At 29.9% G+C, this 22,101-nt stretch overlaps 1 protein-coding gene across 3 annotated transcripts in view; it reads left to right on the plus strand.

Annotated features, from left to right (window-relative positions):
* LOC126839479 (trehalase) overlaps nt 1-22,101 on the plus strand; it is an 87,019-nt gene that overhangs the window by 2,031 nt on the left and 62,887 nt on the right. For 2 of the 3 annotated variants that reach the window (XM_050574791.1, XM_050574795.1), the window contains exons 1-2: nt 1,067-1,212; nt 9,443-9,541. In XM_050574791.1, the coding sequence (XP_050430748.1) occupies nt 9,504-9,541 (38 nt within the window). In that variant the 5' untranslated portion in view covers nt 1,067-1,212; nt 9,443-9,503. Of the gene's footprint in view, nt 1-1,066; nt 1,213-9,442; nt 9,542-22,101 lie in introns of those variants that run through there. The other variant, XM_050574792.1, reaches the window with a different exon arrangement.

The raw sequence follows: 22,101 nt of genomic DNA on the forward strand, positions 1-22,101 counted from the left end.
AAAAAAAAACAAAACTAAAAACGTCTTGCGCAATTTTGATTTAAGTAATAATTAGCTATTTAAAATATCTACATATAAAATAAATGTAATTATTATTGTCTAAGTCTTTACCTAAATATTAACGGTTTTTCTTACATTTTTATTTTAGAGGATAGTTGAAATACTGGAGTATTTCCTTGCTGTTGACAATTTAACTAATTTGTACCTAAAAGGTTATATTAATTTATTACCGCCATACCGAAACTAAACAAATATTTAGCGATAATACATAGTCAATAAATATTTCACAAATGTGTACTTGAATAAAATATATATAAGTACAATAATATTTAAACACTTAAATTTTGTTATGATAATTTTAAAATTAATTTGGGGAAAAAAATCCATTTAATAGTTTGTTGATAGCTTTACCTACTTTGCATACTTTAAACACTAGTAAATTCTTTACGGACAACATTTTCGGACATCTTAATAATTCTTATTAAAAGAAGGGATAGTTTTAAAAAATAAATACCTAACTAATTTAATACTATATATTTTGTCTATTCTGTGCTTGTACATTATTATTTAAAATTGTTGGTATTAGATATAATAACATAATCTTGACTCTTGAGTATAATGGTAGGTATCAACGGTAATACTAAAATATAGACTTTACAAAATGGCCGTCACTATTTTTACTTACGTTGAAAGTGACCCTTCTGCGGCGGTGATAAGGCCTTTATCGGGTGTTATCAATTATTATTATCATATCATAGTTCGGTGGTCGGGGCGAGCCTCGTCTTGTCCATCGGCTGTAGCTCACCACTATAATACTATTATTATTACAACATTAAAGTTTTGCACATGTGCGGGATTTCGACCTTGACCCTTTGTCACAGCCGCCGCTGCCGCCGCCGCTGCTACCAAGTGCCAGAGCAGCTGCAGCTTAAGCGGTTCGTTGCAATTTTTTTCAAGCTTATTACGGGCCACCCTCCCCTGAACCGCCCGCCACACGCGGTAACCACCCGGCCCGTTCCAACCCCGTATCGCCGTGGCCGGTCGCCGCCGCCGCATTGCTGGCATTCAGTCGTTCGCGTGCTCGGTACCGGCCAACCGTGTGTTCCACGTCGGCCAGCCACCACCACATTTTCAGCGCCGCGTGGACAAGCGTCGTCCACGAGCGGTACACGTCGCGCCGTCCGTGGTCGGACACCGTCAACCCGACAGCAGGTACGATTGTCCAGGCGTTGGTTCCACCGGTAGGATTCCGCCGGCTCGCTGGATTTAAGCGGACAATGTTTTTGCGGCTTTGTAGATTCCTTGCCGATCGGCATCGGTCATAATCCCGACAGACGGCACGTCTAAGCGTCTGTGTGTGTATTTAGTAAAACCATCCGTCGATGAAGTTTGTTATAAAATAATTATTCGTCTTCTAGTTTGGTACGATTAGATTACGTCAAGAGCGCAAATTTCAAAACTCGTTAAAATTTCTTCGACAAAAATTAAAACGGATGGTCGATAATGTGGCGCTTCATTCATTTCACAAAAAATTATTGCTTTTTTATAATAAGAGATTGTCAGTATTTTTTTATTAATTGTCTTTACACAATTTTCTAATTTTCTTTAATTATCCTAAAAATTATAACCATCGTGTGAGTGCACGTAATTTGAGTGAATGTATTTGTGTTCCTTTGTACCTAATCCGATTTTCTTAGTTGATAAAAATTAATTGATTATTTGCAGCAAGTAAGAATAATACGTTTTTGGAATTGAAAATTTGTCTAACGAATAGCTTAAGCTATTCTATAACTGATTATTATAAGAACAGAAGTTATTTCTTTAAATTCTATTTGCTCAATTTATTGAACCGCATTATTCCACAATATAAATGTTTGCTATTAAAATGCTTTGTGTTTGCAACAACAATTTAATTATTCTTTGGCGTTGGGCAAATACTACAGTACTTGTATTTAATTAGTTATTTATTTGTTTTAAAATTTTTTCTAAACTATCTAAATGTTGTCTATTAGGAATTTACAATTATTTAAAGTATGAAAAGTAAAAGCTATTAACAAACTATTAAATGGATTCTTTTTCCAAATTAATTTTGAAACTATGATAACAAAATTTATGTATTATTGTACTTATATTTTATCCAAGTACACATTTGTGAAATTTTACAGACTGTAGTTTATGGCTAACTATTTATTTAGTTGCGGTATGGCGTTAATTAGTTAATAACCTTTTTTATTAAACTGTCAACAGTAAGAAAATACTTCAGTATTTCAATTATTATAGTCTTGTAAAATTTGCATATTAAACTAATTTAAAACAAATTTAATTAAAACCAACCATGAATATTTAAAGACCTGGACAATAATAATTAAATTCATTTTATTTTTAAATAATAACTTATCTAAATTTGTTAGCATAAAGATCCAAATTATATTTTCAAATGAAATATGTTTAAACAAATTAAATTAAAAAAACAAAATTGTATATTAATAAATAACGAGTTGCTATCTTAAATATTTATTTATTTAAACAAACTCTAAAATAATATAATTTAATACATTTTAATTAAATTATCTGAAAAAAATGTCTTAAATAAATATGTTACTATTCAAAGAGTTAATTATTACTCAAATAGAAATTGCGGCGGATGGTTTTTATTTTTAAATTAAAAAAAAATTATAAATACAAAACCATATTATATTTAATTTACATTGTCTAACTTATTAGCTACGTCACAATTCATAACTAAATAAATTTGATATCTCATTATGTTAAGTAGGTAGTAAACCTAAACACTTTAATCGTTAGAGGGTGTTTTACAAAATGTCACATCATATCAAATTTGATATACTTAAATTAAAAAAAAAAATGTATTGTTATTATTTAAAGCAAGAGGTCTTGACTTCACAACTGCCATTATTACTATTATCTATTGGTTATCGTCGACGTCAGTGATGTTGTGTACGACCCGTGACAGTATACGGCATAATTTTTTGAAATACGGATTTGGTGATTATTTGTGACTTAAACCAAAAATATGTCTTTGGTTTGTTGGAAGAAAAGTGGAACCCTTACTTGTAGTAAAGTTATTATAGCGAGCTCTTGTGAAGGAAATTAGGTAATGACGTAGGAAATGACGTTTGGACTACACCCTTTAATACTAGTATAAGTTTTAATAATCAATACATTACAACTAGTATGAGTTATGACTGAATTTTATTTAGTCCAATATTAAAAATAAAACATGAGCAAATGGCGGAAATAAACATTGTAAATTTTTTTTTTTTATAGTTTGTACAAAATTGACGCTAAGCTTGCTACAATGTAATGTAGTTAAATTGAAACAATTTCTGATAATTTACATACTTGAGCGGCCTTCGATGAGTCTAAGATTTTACGTTAAAATAATAATATGCTAAACATGTTAATTATTAACATCTATTGTTTACAATAATGTTAAGTGTTCTTAACCTGCAATTATAAATTTAAATTAAGCGCTGTTGTTTTACATAATTTAATTATGTAATTTTAGAACATCTATCTGTTGATAATTTTCTTTGCTTAATTTAAAAAATAATTATACATTCACATATTTCTTGTGTCTACACAGAAGTAAGTATAATTAGCCCATTATGTCTTTAATTTAAAATCCAATTGACACACATTGTGCAAATCTATCAATATTGATCAATTTAGACTTATTATTAGTTACTATTATTAAAATCATCCAATGCAATAACTAAACATTATTACAAATTACAAGTAATTACATAAATTACAATTTTTTAAATCTTAAACACAAGAGAAAATTTGAATTTAACATGATGGGTGCAATTTAAAAAAAAAGACCCGATTCGAATTCAGCAAATAAAAATAAAAACGGTATTAAACGTATCCATTTTGATCTTTATTCCAACCATAAGGTAAATGTTTTATTGTAAAAAGAGTTATTCAATTTATATAGTTATTAAGGAAATAAAGTACAAACTTACAAGCAAATTAAAACATCCTTTTGATTTAAAAAAAAGAACCCAAAATATTCTACACGACTTTTGAGCCTAGTTCTAAGAATATTGATTATTCTCTTTAAAGTTACAAATTAAATTTGAATAATCTGTTTAATTAGCAATTACAAATTACTACTTAAGTAATTTAACTAATCTTCTACACAGCTAAAAATGAAACTGTTACAATAAAACTGCATCGACATTGCTAAATTGTGTGTAAACCAAAAATACAAGGTTAATAAAAGTGTGAACAGTCTAATAAAAAGTTTCCAGTTCCCAAAAAAACATCTATAGACATATAGTAAAATAAAATAACATTATAAAAATGCTCAGGAAGCATAAAGCATGAATAATTCTAGACTTTAATTTAACAATATTCAATGTATGTTAGCCATTTACATTGTTAAAAATAAAAATTGTTTATTTTATAAATCAGTTACAACTAGACGTTTCCTTCAAATATTTGATCCAATTTAAATTTGTTTAAAAAAAATTGTTCCATATTAAATTCATTTTTAACTAAATAAGTTAGTAAGCCCATAAATATTATTTCCCCCCGAGTTCTACCCATTCCTAATCGTTTTAACACACTCAGAAGGTCAAATTAGAAAAATAGACGATTACCATGCAAAAAATAAAATGTGTGTTGGCATTAGAAATTCATACTTTGGAAGGAGATGTAATGTTAGTATCAATCAAAATGCTATGCAAGTTTAATAATGTTGTCAAATATATCTTGAAAAGTTAAAAAATGTTTTGACGCGAAATTATATATATGTTTAAAAAATGTTATTAAAAAAATGCTGTTCTATTTCCAATATTTAAATTACATTGAATAATTTTAAAGCACATTTAGCGTTAAAACATATTATTTATATAACAATATATTGATGTATTAATTTAATATTAAAAATTATAATATAGGACAGTTTTCTCATTAATATTAAGCACAAGTTATAACAGCTATAATATACTTAACTAAAATCGTGGAAATATTTTTATACAGAATTTTGTAAACGATATTTTTTTGAAACATTTCGTCTCTCGCTAAAGTATGTTTTTTTTTTTCAAAATTTTAACACACTTTTCGACAAGATAAATTACTTTATTTAACCGCAAAGACCAAAAGACTTAACTCAATTTTGTGTCTGACGGCAGCGAAGGCAAAAACGTTCCTTTATCCAACAATAATGATGTTATCTTAACGAGACTGGCAAGATTGGGATTTAAGTCACGCAATTTGGTCCTTGAGAAAATCGAACCACACAAAGGTCGAAAGGGCCAAGGGCGCCTTTATTGCTTTTGCACATAGCTGCCAGTGGTGGTCCATAAATTATTGTGAGCTGGTAATAAAAATACAACCCAGCTGGTTTTTTCCTTTTAACTGTAATTCAGCATGTTTTTCAAAAATATCACTCTTATCTCAAAATTTGACTTGTACTTTCTTGGAACAAGAACCAGAATTTTGTTGTCTCCAAAAGCACTACTTAAGCACCGTCAAGTTCACTCTCAGAATTAACGTAAAGATTTATTATATTTTAACACAAACCCAGACAAAACAAACTTAAAAGTTCTGAATTGTTAATATTGTACTCGAAACTTTTGAGACTATTTGAATGAACTATATATATACTTCCTGAAGTTTCCTCTTAATCGTGTAATGAATGAAAACTGCCTATACCTTCTCTTGTTGTTTATCATTTTTCTTTTTCTTTGTTTTTTTTTGTGTGCCAATAAACTTTTTCAACTTTAAATTAAATTACTACAGTTATAGTTTTGTAGTTATTAATTTTAACGATACTGTACTGACAATTCTGGGCTTGTCCTGTTAATATGTGACTATTAATCTATGTAAGTGCTTTTTGTTTTGGATCTAAACTCAATTTTATAGGATTTTCTCGCACAAAATCCGACTTTAAATCATCTCCAACATTAAATATAAACATACAAAACAAAAATCAGAACTTTATAATTGTCTTTCTGCGTTTAAAAAATAAAAACAACGCTAATTCTGAAACCTGTTCTGAATTGACCAAAGTAAATAGAATAAAAAACTCTTGTTTTCGACCAAACCCAGTATAGATTATAGCAGTATATTATAAGCAGTATGGATTATACATAATTTATCAAATTTGTCTTTATGGTTGACACTGTAAACGACTGTAAATTCGAAATTCCATATTTTTGTTGCTTGAGTACACATTTTTTTCCTGCGTTGGTAAATTAAATTGTTTTTAGTTATAATTTATGTATGAAAACAATAGCAATAATTACACAATTTATATTCAATTCTAAATATAAGTAAAAAGTATTTTTTTTTTTTTTATTACAGTAGAAAAATAATTAGGTTTAAAACATACTTTTGGACATGAATACCAGTTGCTAAAATATATCAAATCAAATTGAATTCAAATACAATATTATTTCTCTGGTATTTGTTGAATCATTTTTTAAGGACTTGTGTTTTGTATTTAATCGCTCAAGTGTAAAAATCTGTCTTGGACATATTTTCATGGTAGATTTTCGTTTTGAATGGTGTTCATTTATTTCGACTTGACGATGCATTTCTCGTTTAAACACAATCAAACAAGTAATAATAACCCGCCGCAAGCACATGCTTGTTTTTCAGGTTTCTGCGGGACAAGTCTTAAATCTCAGAATTGATCACGTTCAAGTGTCGTATAAATTAACAACAACTGGTTTTCAGCATTTTCAATCAATTCGAACGTCCGAAAATTTGACAATTAAACAGCTAAAAAAAAAACATGTACATTTTTTGAATCCACTAAAAATTATATACAGGGTGATGCAGACAAAAAACAATACTACATACACTGAGAAAAACATGATGTGCACATAAGACGTGTAATAGTAATATAGTAATACCTATTCCATAATCTTTTTTATCCTTTTAAGACACACATATTTGAATTCCATCCTTTTTTATATTTTCTAACTGCGAGTATTTTTTTTAATCGTCCCAAACGAGTTGCTATATTTTTTTATTATAGTAGAAATCAATAACAATTAAAACAGAATTTTCTACATACATACATATTTACAATGATAACTGTAATAGGTGTGATTAAAATTACATGGAAAAATGTATTACTTATCAAACGATATTAGTGCTAGAAGAACGGTTAGGGGCTTTAGATAGGCAACATAATATACACAAAACCATTTTAATTGCAATTGATTCTTATGGACTATTAGTTTGGAATTCAAGCCTCGTGTACCGATTCAGCTAGATTATTCAGCTTAATGATGATGTAAAAATTGAATCTAATGACTTATTTCTTTATTTTTTTCTACTTGCCAAAATTGAAAAAAAAAATCAAGTATTTTCAGACAATTTTAATATTTAAACAGATGTTTTATAAATAAATTATTTAATATTCAAACACATGTTTGAATTATTAGTACAAGTTTTTTTTTTTACTTGATATTAATTACCAGTGTGTACTCGTTTAAAGTATTTTAATCGACATTCATGTGCCATAAATTCTCAATAGTCTGAATGCTTGGAAATATAAATGAATTATTATTAAATGTTTTGTGTCGTTATTTTTACTGTACGTCTTATTGAAATTATGATTTAAAAATATAATATCTTTTAGTGTTTTTTTTTTTGTTATCTCGCGAATTTTGGCCAGTAGAGTTTTTATATGATAAAATCTTAATTGCGTTCCATCGAGTTATCGCACCCAAAGTGTTTTCTATCTGCTAATTATTTGTGATTGCAATGATTGTGGCAGTTTTGAAATGTGGCTATTTTTTATGTTTTATGTGTTACCTTCTTGTATTGTCTTACAACTGAAATTATTAGTGGTATGGGTAAAAAAAAGTATTTTTAGTCAAATGTTTACCCTGTACGGCACTTATAAATGTATACTTCTTAAGACTTGTTCAGGGCTAAACAGTATGTACATTTGGGTTTTTATTTGAAAAATTCGTGATCTTTTTTTTCCTATTTTTAAGTTAGAAAATTGAAATTACTTAAGTCTTTTAGAGCAAAAATATGACAGGTAAAGTTAATAATTCATATTTTCCGTTCAAATTATAATATCTACAAAATATATTTTTATTTTATATCATATTGGTGATTATTATTTATTAATATCTATTTTATTTTACAAGTATAAGAGGGAAAAATGCCGGTAATTAGAACTTATTGTTTTTGTCCTAAAAATTATTCTTCAGTAACCAGCAAACTTATTCTATTTTTTGATCCAAAAGGCTTTACTTACATTTTTTAATTTATATACATTTTTGTGATGCACGAGGAACTTCAAAGTTTGGCATATTATTAAAAAGTGCTATACTTAAAGCCTATAACTTTTTATGACAAGAACCAAAAAATCTGAAATTTTTACAGCACTTATATGTATGTAGAACATTTGGTAAAAGGTTTGTAATTGAGACTTTTTTTTACTAGGAGCTGTAGGATTTTGAATTTATCAAATTTTGTATTGTAGGACAATAATGAGAAATTCAAAGTCTCACAGCTTCTTGTAAAAAAAAGTCTCCATTACAAAACGTTTACCAAATGTTCTTCATACATATAATTAAGTGCTGTGTAAATATTGGAATTTTAGTTAAGTTATAGGCTCTTCAATATACCACTTTTTAGTAAAATGCACAAAATTTAAGGTTTACAAAAAAAATTATGAATCAAACAAGTATAGTATGATGTATCAGAATAAAAAAAAATGTTTTGAAATTATGACCTTAAGTTAGTAAAAAAAAGAATGAAATTCATACAATTTTCAATTTTTAAGTACTCAAAAACTTGAAAAAATTTTTTTCAAGTACATTATGAAGTAGAACACTTAGATTAAAATTGTTTAGTGAAAGTTTCATTACGATATCATAATTAGTCATTCAGTAACGTGATCGTGAACTCGAGAGGGTTTCACAACAAATTTCCGGAATATAGCATCGCCTAAGTCCAAAAAAAATTTTAAAAAAATTTTCTCTTCACTTTTTCGGTTTTATGGAACTATTTGCATAGGATATGTAAGTTTGAGGCATTTCAAAAATCCACTCGCACACACATTAGGTGATTTGGCATGGAAGGACCCATCATTATTTAAATGTATTCCTCGTTTTTAATTTTGGAGTAAATCATTCTGATTTTATGTTTAAAAACGACGAGTTCCTTTCCCTCCTCTCAAAATGTTTAGGTATTTGCATAATATATTAACTAAAATTTAACTTTCGGCTGGTACCATAACTTATTTATACTATTTATACAAGTAACAAAACGTTTTTAGAATATTTCAATATCGATCAAGATCTTTAATTGTATTTTACCAAAAAAAAAAAAAAAAAACATACCTACTGATTTTTTTGGGTGTTTTAACATTGTTATCTTAGTAGTATTTTTTTTTTATACTGCCAATTACCATTTTGATTTTTGCTTTTGTTGAATTTAGGCGTTTGAACAGCGACTAACCGTGGATCCCTTCGTCCTTCAGGACTTTGCCGTTCTGGATCATGAGTCGGCTCGTTAACCAAAAGCTGAAAAATGCCATGTAAGTACAGACTGTTATCATTATAATTTTTTTTTTTTTACAAATATGTCTTAAGTATCTGTCGAAACAGTGTGTGGCACAAAGGAGAGAGTGTGGACATGCGAGACGAGAAGGGAATGATGGACGTTAATGACCATAAATGTATTAATAAAATATGCAATTTTGCCAACATGACATAAATATCATTATAAATATATTATGTAAAATATTTAAAAAGGTATTTTTAACAATAGCGATTATTTTAGAAACGTTGGACAGTATTTTATAGTCAACATTTTCGTTTAATACTTTTGCTCATATTGTCGTGCCGTCAAATATGCAAATCTATACAATATAAGTTTGCTGATTCGAAATGTAGTCTTTGCGAATCCAAATTTATATCGCATTTGGAGTAAAATTCTGATTTCAGTAAAAACAATTTGCAAAGTCATAAGACATCTGGGCTTTAAAGTGTCATAAGACACGTTCATGTTGCAATGTGTTTCCTTCGAGGAAAAGTATAATTTGGAATTTTTTTTTTTAATTCTACCAGTTATAGAGTCCCTTTGTAGGTACGCACTATACGATGTGCGTATAGCTCGAATGATGTTTTTTATTACTATTATTATTTTTTACGAATCCCCCTCGGTTTAGGTACCTATTGTGTATGACCGTGACGGCGTGTACGTGCATCGTTGCCGGTGACCTTACCATTAATATTAATGTACCTACGCACAGGGACCATTTTTATATGGCCCTTTTATTGAGCGGAGGTTATTTTTAGCCTAACACCACAGTGCCGGTAATTGTCGATTAATTCGTCAAGGTTAATCGAATGAATCTGCAATAATATAATCTGTACCAGAGTTAACAGTAAATAAATAACAACAGGTCAGGCGAAGAGCACAGCTCACCACCGAAGCGCTGACGTTGTTATCCGCTCGCTACAATAATCACAATAATGTAAAGAGATAAACTTGCAATATAATATTGAATCAGATTGTATGCGATAGTGAAGTAAACAGAAGGACTAAAACCGGCATGGCAACACAAAAATAAAATAAAAAGTCCCCGTTGTTAAGCTTTTACCCTTTGTCTTGAAATATTATTGTTTTTTTCAACATACTGTTATCATTGATATCTTATCATTGATATCTTATCACGATATATTGAACGGTAATTTTTCATCTTCTCAATAGGCACACTTACTATAGTCCTACTGTTTATGTCACATTAAAACTACTATAGTCACCCTCTGACTCCATGTTATAGCAAGGTGTTAATTATTTCCATTTTTTTTTCCAAATAATTTGAAACCGTTTTCTCATAATATGGTTCAGACGTGGTTAGGACCAAACTAAACCAGGCTCGATTCGCATACTGAAGCTTAATCATGTCCTAAATATTGTTTTATAACGCAAAATAAGAATCGTATTGCGCAATAAATGTAAAAAACAATTATTAAAACTTATTTTTATTAAGTGAAAAATAATTTTTACTAAAAAACAATTTTGTACACAAGTACCGACATATTTTATAAACAAAAACTATAGCCTTAAGCAAAAAACGATCATTGTGAATTCTATTTGAGAGAGTCAAAAAAACAATTTTTCTTTTGTTATTTTCTTATCAATATTAGTCAACGTAAACCCACAAACAAACTAATATATTTTTTTTAAACTTTTGATATATTTGGAACCATCTAGTCTGAACGGTAGTTTGATAAGTGTTATTAAAACTTTAAAGTTTTCTCTTTCCTTTGCAAAAATTAAAAAAGTTTTCTAATTTATTTCATTTTTAGTTTTGAATCTATCGTTTGACACTCAGTGACATAAAATGGAGTGTATAAATATTATTTATAATCTTTTTAATATAAAATATACTGTGTATAACTATAATATTAATAGTTTTGTAAAAAAAACTAATACAAAGTGCCAAAGTCACAAAAAGTACCATTGGCCCGATCCACAAATATAGTTTATTAAAAAGTTACATTTTTTTTTGTATTTAAATTTTATTTATACATCACTTTAATGTGGTATGCGAAATTGCCGTCGTGACGCAAGTTCTTTTAGTAAATCTTAAAAATTGCATTTTGTCTTTTAGTAAAATGACAAAGTTAACATTTGTAATTAATTATCAGATTTAAAGTGGCACACTAGTCCTCTACAATTTAATGCAAATGGTGTTTTTTTCTCCATAAATGAAGTCTGGTAATCTTGTAACCAATACCTACCCACAATCATGTCATTATATTGTGTTGTCTGTGCCACACCTGTGATGACCAGAAAATAGCGCGACAAATTGCCATTTTAAAATAATATAATATTCAAAGATAAATATAATTTTTTTTTTTTGTTCGGTCTACCGACCGAAGCCTTTGTGACGGATATTAAGTTAATATTAAGAAGCGGCGATGCTTTTTTTTCGCGTACAATTGTCTTGCCAATGAATTTCCTGTCAACCAGCCAAACGCTTCAAAGTCAAATGAACACATTCAAAACGAAAAATAACTTATTTATTTTTAAATGCCCGCGCGATAATTATGTTTTTTCCAATTTTAAATCTAGACGAACTTCAAATATGTGCATCGCGTTCATATTTTGTCAGTGTGCACAAAATTTACATTATTATTATCTATTGAGTTTATACCCAACAGACACCGCCAAAAGGGTGCATAGCTGTCCGTTTCAAAAATGGACTTATTTGAATTTTTAATATACCTATGTGTTTTTAAAGACTTCGGCCAAATCAGAATTTGCCTGGCTGACATGTGGTGTATAAGCCATGTGGTGTATTAAGCCATTAATTTGGCAAAAAAAAATGTGATTATTTCCAAAATATTGACACACAAACATGATTTTAATGTGTTTTAAAAAAATGTTATATCGCTATTTTGTACATGACATTTTTGAAATATTAAATTCTGCGCTAAAACATGTACGTTTTGAAAATATCTAAAATTTGTCGCTGTATCGTTTACACATTTTTCCAGAATATATTACTATACTGTAAAACAAAAAAAAACATTAAAAGTAACGATTTGAAGGTAGTATTAATTTGGCTTAACGTTTGAGTAATGTGCAAGTCTTTTTATTTTCACTTTTATGCCACGTGTAGTGTTTGAAAAATGTTCACTATATTATTATTCAAGATTTACTTATCATTGAAACACATTATGTAGAATCTTGATAGCTGACAGTTGATTTTAAAGGCTTAAAAATGAAGTAGGATTTACCGGTTGTAGCCTGGCTCCAAATTTCATATTTAAAAAAAAATAATAGCTGAGGCTTCAGTGGACCCTTATCCTCACCATCTCTGATATTTATTTTTCTAAACTATGCACTTTTAAATAAATTGTACAGGATAATTCTCAGTAGAGGCAAGTTAAGAGAGATAATGTTCTCCCCGTGCATCTGTTATACTAAAAAAAAAATACATAAACAATATAAACAGTATCGCTGTTTTTGGCAGTCATCGTTGTTTTCTCTGGAATGGCAAACTCGAAATGAGAAAAATAAATAAAATATCTTATTATAATGTTTAAAAAAATACATATATTATATAGTACATCAACTAATAATGATTATAATCGATATTTTATTAGGAAATTAGTTCACTGATTGTTCAATTTTTTTTCATCTGTCGACTAATTTCAATTTTTTTTTTCTAAATTTATTAAGCCAAGTTATTGACAACATAATTAGAATCCCTAGACCTTTAAGGTGTACCTATGATCTTTAATTATTTATTTAATTTTAGTTGAATAATTGGTAATTTAATTATTTTGTTAGGTCAATAGCTGTTTATAAATTCACCATTTGGCCTTCTCATTGAAACCGAGTAAACCCCTTAAAGAATGACATACTTTTCATTGGCATAATATGACTTTGCTAAATTTCTAAATTACATGCTCAAAATTTATCTGATAGCGGTTTTTAGAAGAAAACAACAGCCTTTGCTTTCTCGGCAACATCTCAGCAATCGAAAATTCAGATGGTATACATTTTCTTAACTGTCGTTTGGAGATTTTTTTTTTACTCGTGATTTGTTTTAAATCGCAATAAAGCCAATGTAAACAATACAATCTAAAGGCTATTATCAATTATTGCACACATTGCGCACCTGGGGATTAAATTGAAACTGCATTCGAGCACACACACCAAACATGTGTGTGGCAACAGCCGTCAGTCACACTTAATACCGTTTCCTGTTTACCGTATTGTTCAACAACATTTTGACAACCTAACCTTACACTAGAATAAAAAAAGGCGGAGGGTCTTGATGGAACCGTCGCCACACAAAAGCGCATTGTTATACATTTTTATCGAAGCAAAAAAAAAAAACACTTACTCGTGAACGATCATAATATCCTTTTAATACTTTTCGTGCCAAGTCCACAAAGGTCAACAGTGACCTTCAAAGTTAATCCAATCTGGTTGGGTCTGGTATGGTGTGCGACCCCAAGTAATTATTGCTAGACATCAATTCCGAACAGGTTAAAAGCAATCTAGTCGAATCCTATCCCAAGTGCTGGCATAATATGGTCGGAGCTTGTAATAATTCTGGAATTGGTTTTAGCAGAATATTATAAAATACATACTCAAACAACCGATTTTTGATATTCTTCCAAAATGTACATGACGTCATGTTAGATATGTAATACTAAACCGAGGCTTCATCTTAATCTTTAGAAGCCGTCTACAAGTTTGTTAAACCTTTGCATTGAGACCAAATCGGATTCATCGAGACGCAGTTAAGTACAATTTTTATAATTGGATAATTACCGCTTGTCGTTTCGATTATGAAATAAAATTAAAAAAACACACTCGGTAAGGTGATTTATTTTTGAAAACCGCGTTTAACAACTATTGTGTTGTTTTAAAGCAGTTTCTTGTCAATACTTAATGCAATTAATTAGAAAACTTGTAGAGTTGTAAAAAAAGAAAACGGTTCAATTGAAGTATTCGAAATTCAATTTGTTGTTCTGCACAACTAACATTTTTTGCAATAAGAAATTATCATATTGATTTTATAGGATTTTACTTGCAATATTGTTTTATTTTTTGTTTTAAGGTCAAACAACAATTTCAATAATTGTTTATTCGAGTAAAATATTATCTTTTTATTTAAATTAATAATAAATTCAGTTAATTTTGCCCAACTATGCCTTACAAATACATTTTTTAAATCAAAATTCATTGTAAAAATGTTACATGTTAAAATTGTTTATTTAACAGCTTTAAAAAAAAGTTAAATATTTTATTATAGATTAATAACCGCTACAATCTAAAAATAATTGATTATATAATTTTACAAATATAACATAACTGTTTTAAAATTGTCTACATATTTAATATGAATAACTCCCTCTGTACTACAAATGACAAATTTTTAAACGCCAAACTGAAGGTTAAACCATTTAATTTATACATGTAAAACTTAAAATAAATTATTTCCCCCGAGTTCTAAACTTAAAAATATTTAGTTATTAGATAAAACGTTTTACTGTTGCATTTTATAGTAGTGTTGACTATTTATAAATTGATGCTATTAAGTGGTATCAGATATACTAGTTGAAGAATTCCGAGTAGTTGTACAATTTATTTTTGTGGAACATTTTTTATAAAATTTAAGCTATTTAAAGATGTGATTTAAAGCTCTAAAAATCTGAAGAATTTAAATAAAAAATTGCTGTTTAAAAGCTGTCGATGTAACTTACAAATTGGAAATAAAATTAGTCACTGTGTTTTAATTACTAAACAGGAGAGCAAAATAATAAGAATTGTTTTCATGTATTAAATTCCTTTTAAATTCTTTCAGTCTTCCTATCGTAACCAATGAGGTATAGCCCCCAAGAATCGTTTTTAAGATTTACACAAATTTCATTGGAGCTTGATGAGTTTTTAAAGAGTAAAAAATTCCTCAACCCCTTAATACAAAATGTTTTTTCTGTTTCTCCAACTACTTGATTGGGTAAAAAATCATTTCTTTGTTTTTTTCAGATTTTTAAAATGATTTTTATCGGCTGCAAGCGCCGTATTTCAGAAAAATTACCGTTTCTTTTATATTCAAATTTGTTTAAGGCATACCTAAATATTAATTTTAAACACATTCGTTTAAAAGTATAAATTTTACATTATTAATATTATTTTTATATTAAAAAACAGGAAAGAACTAGTAACGAAAAAAATACTATTGCCAATAATTTAGGGCTCGAAAAGAAAAAAATGTATAAAGACTTTGATATATTAGCACTTGACAAATTTTTTTAAAGGTTGGAAATAGTTTTATATTGCATTTGTAGTGTTTTATTTGTTTAGACAACTTAGGCTTTAGCGGTGCTTAAGACCCGCCGGGCGACTGATTATGTGTTATTGTGCGGTTAAATGACGTGTGACGCTGCTATGTGTGAGCTTCTTAATCTAATTTAGACAACTGTGGTTTTCTGTGATTGTAAATACCCACTGCGAAAATAATCTAATCAAACGTTTAATATTCGCATGTATTGTATGGAATATGAGTTTTTGTTGCCCGAGGTTGTCCTAAGCAGCCTTTTGTCCGCGTCTCAGATATAGATGAAAATAAATTACACTCAATATCCGGACTGCTGTCGTACAATACTACATAAAAAAAGTGTTTTTGTGACCACTTAGGCACACCCTTTGGACGTAACTTCGTTTGTTATTTTCGAAATGTTGTTTTGCAAAATACCAAACGCGTCAGCCAAACCAATTTAAACCGATTTAAGTACGTTATCCGAAACTGGCGAGTTGCGCATTTGACCGTGTGTTTTTATTTTTCTATGCGCCAAGATAATACAATAATAGAGTAATTTAAAACATCATCTTCTACGTTGGGATGTCTTACAATATACTTGTACTGTCGTCTTGGCGGGCAATAAAAAGCCCCACTTGTGATTCCTTTCTTTGTCTTCATCCACCAGGGTGATTTTGTTATCTCTTATCTCTTATCACTTATATTTTGTCTCTTACACAGATATATACACGGTGATTTTGTTATCTCTTATCACTTATATTTTGTCTTTTACACAGATATATTATACAAGGTGATTCTTTTATCATGGCCCACTCATTATCTCACTGGGCTTAATAAATTAATTAAATTTTTTCCCTAGTATTTTAATTTAATTTGATCTAAATTTTCCACAATTTTGTGTTCTCTAACCACCCTCTCAAATTAGTGTTTTTTTTTAATGGCAACTTTTGAAACTTAAACGGTAACGTATATTATATTTGATTAACTTTATAAATTAAGAATACGAAAATTGAAATAACATTATAATATAAAAATACAATCACTTGTGATGAAAAAATCGCCATGTATAGTTCCACCTTATCGATGGAAACCGTTTAATCCATTATGGAAATCGTCGAACACTGTTAAACAATCGCGTTTGTCGAGGCTAAAGGTTTTCAGATTCGACGTGAACAGAAACAGCTGTGTGATAATAAGAAACTTTCAAAACCATTATCTCTTAATGTCCTTTGTTGTCGTCGGATGGATACTATTTTCACGGCTCATCAATATTGTACCCGCATCGCCTTTGAACTACCTTAGCTGTACTTAGTTGTTATAACGAGCAACGTTCCTACATAGTTTATACTTTGATAGCGAGAAAATGTTCTCAAAACTTCTCTTCCATCGACAAATTGCGCAACGGTTTAAATTACCGATTTTCAACACCTTTAATTAAATCCAAGAGAACAATTTGAACTGTTTAAAAACGTTTCACCACAAGTTTACTTTGTTTGACATAATAGTACCTTTTTTTTATTAATTGCGTTTACCATTTGAATATGGCGTGTGAGTCAAGCCATGAAAATGTTTTAAACTTTCCTCAAAACACATTTAAATTAGTTTTTGTTTTACTCGAGTCTTAAATGAAGATATACTTAGCAACTTGTTAATCAAAAAACTAATGAGGTGTTTGTACCACTTTACATTTTATTTTTATTTTTCTGATACGGCCAAGTTCAGGAATTTTTTTTTTTAATTTTAATACTTATCAATACTGTATATGACATTACTGTACGAATCATCAGTATGCGATATTTAATAATTAATTATTTTTCAACGTGGTACCAATTTATGAGTTAATGTATTGTTCACATTAGCGACACTATGTGTAAAATTGGTCATGAATAATAATTGTGCCATTATTCGTCGATTGACATATTGTGTGTCATAGATCACAACAAATGAATGTGTTACAAACGCAGTTCAATATTGATTTTCACAAAAAAAAAAACAGTTGGGTATATTATTTGTTTTGTCTGTTTTGGAATTGTAATTTTTATAGATTTTGTGTTTGACCCACAGAAAGAGATGCGCACTTTTCTTGGAAACTGACGGTTTTGACAAGACCACATTTTTGGGGGGTTTTTTTCGGTTTGTTTAGCTACTCAGAATGGTTTTCCCCTTCTTATTATACATCTTGCGTTTTCCTTGTACGCCCAATGGCGTCGTTCACGGATATAATACAGAGGAAAGTGCGTTAATCGCGGTAATTTTGAAAACATTTTTTATCTTAATTTGGCAGTCTCCTCCACAGAAGTCGGCAGCGCGTAGAGGTCGTTTTCCATGTTCCCCTCGCTGACGACCTGTACCGGTGGATTTCCTTCGAAAGCGATTTCGCTTCAACGGCTTTGACCTTGGTCGTAATTCAAAATTTAATATACCTATATATTTTGTACAAACCCATTGGTATATGTGTATAGTGAGCCGTCATAAAAACAAAGGTGAACGCGCGTTTGACGACCACACTCAACAGTGAATATTGCTGGATAGGCGATTTTCCACACTAGGTATATTACCCAAAAGTATTGTTCAGAGCAGAGCTTCCCTCCTAAGGGGAGGGATGGGCAACAAGAGGACTTCAAAGAGAGGAGATGTGAAAGTTATAATAGCGTGGACGAGGGAAAATCTTGAACGGCTGATAACTGATAAGAGACTGGGTTGATAAGAGAATCAGCTGATAAGAGACAGAAAATCGGCTGTTCATGATCCAATGTCTTTGTTCAAGGAAAATATTGGAGATTTCAGTCTTAGAACGGGTTCTCTTTTGTCTAAATTTTACCAATTCTGTAGTAGGACCGCAAACGTCGATATTTAAATTTTTACTCAAAGTTATTTGTTGAGTTTTCAAATTTCGCTTTCAATGAGTATAATTTGTTTGTATTTTTCGATTCGTATACTTGTTTTAAAAAAAAACGTTTTCTATCCCTGAACTGAACCTCTGAGATACCATTACTAATAACGACCAATTACACTACCTATCAGAAGGCTGTCAATTAGTGCCATGTAATTCCTTCTAGATCTTTTTTTATCCATTCATCAATTTAATTCCATTTATAGTCTATATGACGTATAAATATGTTATAGTATAAGATATACTTAGTCTATAGCGGAAAAATGGATTTGAAACGGGTAAGAAACAATTTTTTTAATAAGAAAGCATTGTGAAGGGCATACGGTCTGACGTGCAATGGGAAAGCGCAGAAGCGGAAAATCAAAATTTAAAATTATTATTTTTATTACTTAAGCAAATAAAAAAAAAAATACTACTTTTCACGAAAAACGTTTGAGACGTGAACGTGATGTGTTTAAATTTTACAAATAAACTGTAAAATGAACGAAAATACACCAAAATGATGTACTGAGTAAGCTAACAAGTAAGTAAGCAACGACATTTAACATATTACTTTTGTCGAGTGTCTCAATTTACAAAGCTTATCGCGTAGACCTTGAGAAGTTTTTTTTTTACTTTTCAGAGTAAACTTAGCTTGTAAAAAAAGTACCATTTGGCATAGTTTGCCATATTGTGCAATTTATACCGAGTACAGTATAAACCGGCCAAGTGTATTTTGGGTTGACAATAGAGTTGTGAGAGTGGTTGAACTAAAGCATACCTACTACTAGATTAAGTATACTATAAGTTAAATATACTATTTTGTCGCTGACAATATTTCTACTTTACCGTAGTCGCCTTCTTAGATACGTCGACAGTAGAATTTACAATGTTTAATTACATAGATTTCGATTCATTGACTTATATTATTGTGTTGTGAACGATAATTACATTCTATTGCAATATACATTCCACACAAGTCAAAAATCCATAACCAGCTAAGAAAACGACCATCGAGAAGACGCTATTGTTAATCGTGTCTTTCTGCGTTCCTTTTGTTTAATAGTATTTATTATTATTATTATTTTATTCAAGATTTTAGCCTTCACAGTACACAGTAGTTATCTAAAAATGTCTGCGGCATAACCTTTGTACCAGTTTAATAATTGAAAATACTTGATTAAGTACAATAATATTATTAGTTATGTTTGTTAATTACCATTATTTTTAATTGCATTTTTTCAACTAACTGTTATCGATTTAGTAAATATTTATTGCTACTACAGTTGAGATCCTATATTTTAGTTAGTTTTTAATTTTGTTTGGTACACAAAATATACGACTACCTATAAAATCAAATAAAAAAATAATCGAATTACAATGAAGAAAAAAAAGGTATAATATTGATATTTATCTGATCGTCGCTTTTTGGAAAATGGTAAAATAAACTAAAACGAGTACATTATTTCAACTTGTAAATTTTATATATATTTATTCAGGTAAACGATAAGAAACGTATAACAGTAGACAGACTGTTGTAAGACAACGACAATTAATTAATATATGTAGCTTGATACGGTTAGATTGGAATAAATAAATCCAGACAGCATCTCTGTGATTTGCCATTTTGTGTATTATACAATCATCCTATCACTGACTTAATAGTTGAAGGTCTACTTTCAAAACCAGCTAAAAGACATTGTTGGAAAACATGTTGGCCACACTATATTACATGGTGTGTAAAACTATAATTGAATATCGAATAAATATATTATAGCTAACTCAAACTGCGTTGGTGAAATCTTGATTGGTTCGCCTGTTGAAGAACTTGTTGTTTGAGATAATTTTCAAAAATTGCTTTTAGCTGGTTAGACGCGCCATATATATATATTTATACATATAGTATTCCATAAGCCTGCCAATAATGTTTTATTGTGAAAAACAATTTTTTACCTATCGTGTCACCACACTAGAGTATTTATCCAAAAAATAGAATAGATTAATCCAAATCTGTTAGCCACAACAGTTTAAACTTTCGGTGGGCACGATTTTTCTTGTAATTTATAGAATACCGAATAACCTAACCTAACCGCCAAAAGTAAAAGTAGTAGTTAACTAAATGGCCAGAGTTGGCGGAAATTTTTTTTCAAAATTGCCAGAGACATTTTGGCCGGGTAAATGAGATCGTGCAGGCATTCTGTGCTGGGACTCGGGCGGATGTCGCATTGTTATTTTGCGAATAATAATTATTACCTATGTTTGTTGTGCATCCGCTTGACCCGTGCAGTCTGGCTGCGGTCATGAGTGTCATCATCACGGAAAGACACGAAGCTCGTGGACATCAGCAGCCGGTAATATGAAAAAAAAAAACCATAGCCGGTACATCATCATATAAGTTGACAAAAAAAAAAAAATCAAGGCCCAACGTGCCGTGTGTAATTTGGCACTGCACGGTTTGTCATATTATTATATTACGGCGTTGCATTGTATAAATGTGCACAATACTGTGTTATAAATTATTTCCTGTAGGGGTCAAAATAACAACTTGGACCTTGGAATTAATTCCGCTAATATTCTCCATCGGCGCATTTTTATTTTTTGCCCATCCACAAAATCAATTCGCCCGCGAAATTCAAATCAACCGATTAAATGGCAATAAATTAGGCAAAGGTTAGGTAAAGTTTTCGTTTAAAAAAAAAAAATGTATATAGGTACCTAGAAGAATCCGTCCGGTTACACAACATATCATTAAGACCGTCGACGACACAACCGGAAACACATAGTTGTCGGGTGAATTTTTTATTTTATTTTTATTATATTATTTTTAAACCGTCGCGTGTGACGTAGTTTAAATGAAGCGTTTAAGCGAAAAGGTTCAATGTCAACAGCTTTAATCGAATAAAACAATATCAGGTCGGCCTATTGCGCGTTAACCGTTTCAGACACACAATAGTAATTGATTTAGTGGTACAAACACATTTTTGTTTTCCGTCAATCAAACTATCGAGTTCCACTTAAAATTAATATCAATAAAACCGAAAAAATGATGAAAAAATTGTTTCATAAAAATACCAACTTCTTACAATTCGAGAGTACGTCACAACCCCTATTTACTGAGGAGTTAGGAGTATAGGCAACTTTTTTGAAAAATCTTAATTCAAAGGTTAAACTTTGATGTGTAATTGTATTAGTCCAGTAATTAGGACTCACGGGACTACTTAGGTACCATAACATTGGGTAACTTTGACCCTAGTGGTTAACACAGCCCATTGTTATAGTTTTTCTTATCGCCTGATAGCAACAATAAAATGGGATAATATTGGCAAACTTACCCCATGTTATGGATAGTTGATTTATTTTTCAGACTATCACTACACCCTTGACACCCTTGACAGTGATTGAATCTAAACATCTTAACATGTTCGTGCAA

Source organism: Adelges cooleyi, unplaced genomic scaffold (genome assembly GCF_023614345.1).
Source record: "Adelges cooleyi isolate 19-005CV unplaced genomic scaffold, UGA_ACOO_1.1 ACOO_flye_CR_arks_rails_tigmint_CR_PRNA_306, whole genome shotgun sequence".
In the NCBI taxonomy this organism is placed as follows: Eukaryota; Metazoa; Arthropoda; class Insecta; order Hemiptera; family Adelgidae; genus Adelges; species Adelges cooleyi.